Source organism: Poecilia reticulata, unplaced genomic scaffold, assembly GCF_000633615.1.
Source record: "Poecilia reticulata strain Guanapo unplaced genomic scaffold, Guppy_female_1.0+MT scaffold_159, whole genome shotgun sequence".
Lineage (NCBI taxonomy): Eukaryota > Metazoa > Chordata > Actinopteri > Cyprinodontiformes > Poeciliidae > Poecilia > Poecilia reticulata.
The window spans coordinates 274,290-278,322 of record NW_007615017.1 but is presented as its reverse complement, the minus strand read 5'-3'; the positions used below and the strand labels follow the sequence as shown (position 1 = coordinate 278,322).

At 48.3% G+C, this 4,033-nt stretch overlaps 1 protein-coding gene across 1 annotated transcript in view; it reads right to left on the bottom strand.

Moving 5' to 3' along the window:
• Positions 1 to 898: 898 nt before the first annotated feature.
• Positions 899 to 4,033, bottom strand: part of LOC103460069 (uncharacterized) — a 4,260-nt gene continuing 1,125 nt past the window's right edge. The window contains exons 2-6 of the mRNA XM_017303073.1: positions 3,434 to 3,675; positions 2,506 to 2,600; positions 2,107 to 2,263; positions 1,706 to 1,885; positions 899 to 1,423 (exon numbers count right to left, since the gene is read on the bottom strand). Coding sequence (XP_017158562.1) covers positions 1,254 to 1,423; positions 1,706 to 1,885; positions 2,107 to 2,263; positions 2,506 to 2,600; positions 3,434 to 3,647 — 816 coding nt within the window. The 5' untranslated portion in view covers positions 3,648 to 3,675 and the 3' untranslated portion in view covers positions 899 to 1,253. The remainder of the gene's footprint in view (positions 1,424 to 1,705; positions 1,886 to 2,106; positions 2,264 to 2,505; positions 2,601 to 3,433; positions 3,676 to 4,033) is intronic.

Sequence of the window (4,033 nt, the reverse complement as noted above, 5' to 3'; positions counted from 1 at the left end):
CGTCTAACTTTTCCGTCACTTAGAAAAGTAGCTCAAAGGAGGTAAGCTCTGTTAACGTGATGTTAGCAAAGCTAGCTGTACAGAGACACATAAGCATTTGTGATGAAAAGAAAAACGTCACTGCCTGAATTATTGTGCGGAGGTGTTGACCAACATGTCGTATATATGGGACAACGCTGTGTCCAAAAGTCTGCAATATAGTGATGTGGCATTCAGAAACAGTCCGATTCTCCTGCAYGGCTCTTTACTTATTAGATCGGACTGGAGTGTCACTGAGAGCCTATCAGATTACCATACATACATGCAGTGAGTACCACGCCTGCATGCGCATTAAGAAGTCCGACCATCAGAGGAGTTGTCAGTTCACCATACGCAACAAGCTATGATGAAAATAAGTCATTAAATTGTTTTCAATGATAACTATATAGCTACACAGGCGTTGTCGTGGTTTTAAAGTTTATTTAAAGCAGTGGTTTCCAAACTATTTCTATGGCTTACAAATAGCTGTCTGGTTGAACGACGTGTGTGGGGGTGGTGGATTCTTAGAGACTCCCAGCCCCGGCTCCAGACGAACAAGGGGGGGAATCAACGTTTTTGGGGGCAAAATGAATCGTAGCTGGACAAAGACAACAACATCGGTAGCCTACAGGCTACTTGTTAACAAGCTTAAGGTGCTGTATTGATATTAGCTAGTCATCTTTTAGCTAACTTTACCTGCATCCAACAGCTTTACTCAGTCAGTTAGTTTGGGGGAAGAACTGTGGAAAGTTCTTTGCGTTTTGCTGGTTTGCTGCCATGATTCTAACACACCTGAGTATCTCTGCACAGCAGCAGCAGGTGGAAGAAAAGCAGAACAAAGTTTGTTCTGCTTTTAATATTATTTAAATGTATTAAGGATTTAATATCTAGGTGTTTTTATGGGAATATGGATCTTTCAGATCAATTTGAGAAGCAGTTTTGATCGTATTTCTCATTTTGTCGCGTCAGTTAGCGCGGGGCGGTGGTCTTCGTCTCGGGTTCGGTGGTCTTGACCACAACACTGCTGTTTCCACAATATTCCACCTCCATGTAGCAAATCCTGCTAACCATCCGGCTCTCATCCAGTTTGTTGCTGCCTTCTTGTTTTTGCCTTCACCTTGTTGACTTTCAAAGTTTCCGCCATTTTGCTTTGTTACGCTACTGGTGAGGCATTATGGGTAAGAGGCGCATTAAAAGGATCGATTTAAAGCGTTTATGAATTGATGTCGGGCCATTCAAAGGAAAATCAATTCAAATCGATCAGTGGATGTTTGAAACCCGGCCCTAGTCCAGGCCCAACAGAACCAGACCCAACAGAACCAGCAGCAGACTGAATCCTTCATCATCGCCGTCTTACCTTCATCGTCGGCCTGGTCGAACTCGGAGGAGGAGTGGATCAGCTCGTCTGTGAAACATCAACAACATCAGGTCAGCGGAGGATGTGACTCCGTCCAGGAGATTACAGGTCAAAGGTCAGGGAGCCAGCGAGCAGATCTGCAGACCCCACACATGCTGGACTTGAGCTGTGTGTGGCCCCGCCCCCAGGTGCATCAGTTATGATGACTGTTGTAATTATGAAGGATGTGTTGATGGTACAATAAATCGATTGGAACATTAAATGTTGCAGAAATTAATCTCTGCCTATTTTTACCACCATTTTTAAAGCGTATGGTTTTAATTTGCTCACCAGGTTCGTTCTCCGGCGAGGACAGAGGCGACATATCGAAGGACAGGCCGTCGCCGTGGGAACCGGAGTTCTCGTTCAGGTTCAGGTAGGAATACGGCGCCGGCGGCTGCATCAGCGAACCCGTCTGGAGCAACTTGGGAAAATCCTCGACGGGACTCCAGTCCTGGTCGCTGCCGCCATCTGGAGACCCAACACGACAGCAGCTGGTCAAAGACCGGGCCAGCACGCGCGGCCATGTTGGTTCTACGGCAGCCCAGAGCGGACAAACCACAGACGGGACGGGAGGTCCCCAAAAACGATCTGACACAAATCTAAGCTGAGACCAGGTCTACTCGGGCTGAAGATCTGGAGGACAGAGGGGAAGCAGAAGGAGACATGGAAACAGGAACACAGCTGCTGACCTCTAGAGGGACTCATCATCAGGATGCGGTGCACCATCCGCTCCACCGGGCCCAGACGCTTCTTCCTCAGGTTGGAGCCGTTGGGGCCCCGCAGGGCCAGCAGCCGCCGCTTCCCGTCGCACTTCAGGTCCGCCCACTTCTTCATGATCTGCCGCGTCTGAGACGGACGGAGAGGGAAGGATGAGACGAAGGCTGTGATTGGCCCAGAAGAGGACAGAGGGGGATGGATGGGGGACAGAGGAGGACAGAGGGGGACGGATGGGGGATGGAGGAGGACAGAGGGGATGGAGGAATGGAGGGGGACGGGAGGACAGAAGGGGAACGATGAGACGAAGGCTGTGATTGGCCCAGAAGAGGACGGAGGGGGACGGAGATGGACAGAGGGACGGAGGGACAGACCTCTCGGTGGTTCTCTCCCAGCCCGTTGATCTGATCCGTGATCTCGGTCCACTTCTGCTTCTTGGTGTCCACCGACACGCCGCGGTTAAACTTCTCTGGAGGAAAAACACTCAGGATGAGGATGATGACCTGCACAAATAAAGCCTTGGTCCAATGGGCTAGAAGGACCTAGTCAAAGCCCAGAGGTAAAGCTCTCGCTCCAGTCTGACTGTTTCAGTCCCAGCCAGGCCCAGAAATATTCATACCCCCAGCAGATTCGGGCTGCGTTTCGATGCGCCGCCATGTTTCCTCCGTCGGGTCAGTGGGCGGGGCTCCAGATCAACCTAAACTCTCCCTCCAGTTCACGTAAAAGTCAACAGTAACATTGTGCTGAAGTGATGCTCACTCCCACCTGCAGGTGGCGGTATGTCTCTCCTGATCGATCAAATCTGCTCTCAAAAATACCTGAACTATTTCTAAAGCAGCTCCACAAAGTCACTGATTTGAATTTCATAAGAAATGGTTGCTAAATACCGGATTAACCGACTAAAACTACTTATAAATACTTTTATGAACTTGAGAAAAATCCATTTATCATTTCTGACAGAAAGTAGCTTTGAATGAAAGTCATTTAAATTCAGGGTGTGAATAATTTGGGGTTTTGCAGCAGAAGCTCAGATTCAGAAGCAGAAAATGATCAAATGTTTCATTTTCCTTCTGCTTCATGTTTATTCATGTCATAAAATCTCTGAGCGGTACGGTGGCCCTGCTGGTCCACATGCAGCAGCTCCGACGCTCCGATCTTCCACTGGCTTCATCCCATCTGGGGGATTTTTCAGGAATTCAACCCAAAATTGTGTTTTTGTTATGAATCATTTCTTTACTAAATGAAAATCTGAATGACTCAGGAAGCCAAGATATTCAGGAGGAGACAGAAACGTTGCATCACCTGATGCGGTTGCCATGGAGACAGAAAACTCACTGAGGAGGATGTGTCTGTTCTTCTTCACCTCGTCCAGCAGCAGCTTCACCTCCGTGTAGGAGAACCGGGGTTTGGACCGGAACGCTTCCTTCACTCCTCCATGGACGCCGTCTTCCTCGTCTTCGCCCCACGCCGCGTCGCCGCCAGGCGCCGCCATCTTCTGATCCTCTGGGAGATCCATCAGAACCGGGCCCAGACTCAGCCTGGACCTGCAGGGAGGACATCAGGGAGCTGCTCCAGATCCGTCGCTGACAGACTCATCAAGTTTTCCATTAACTAGATTATTAAATCTAAAAGCTGCCGCAGGTGAGACTGAACAATGACAAACTGTTTTAATCACAAAACTCATCCTTACAGTTTTTAAAAGCTACGATGCAGCAGAAAATGAGCAGCTCGAGTTTCCTGAGCTGCTGCAGTTCATAACCGTCCAACAGAAGATATTTCATCTGCTTGGACGCAGATTTATCCAAACTTCAGTGGAAGGTAAACACTTTGGTATATTTCTTCACTCTTTTCGTGTCTATTTGTAAATCATTCAACGAATAAATGTTACTTGTTTTGAAAATA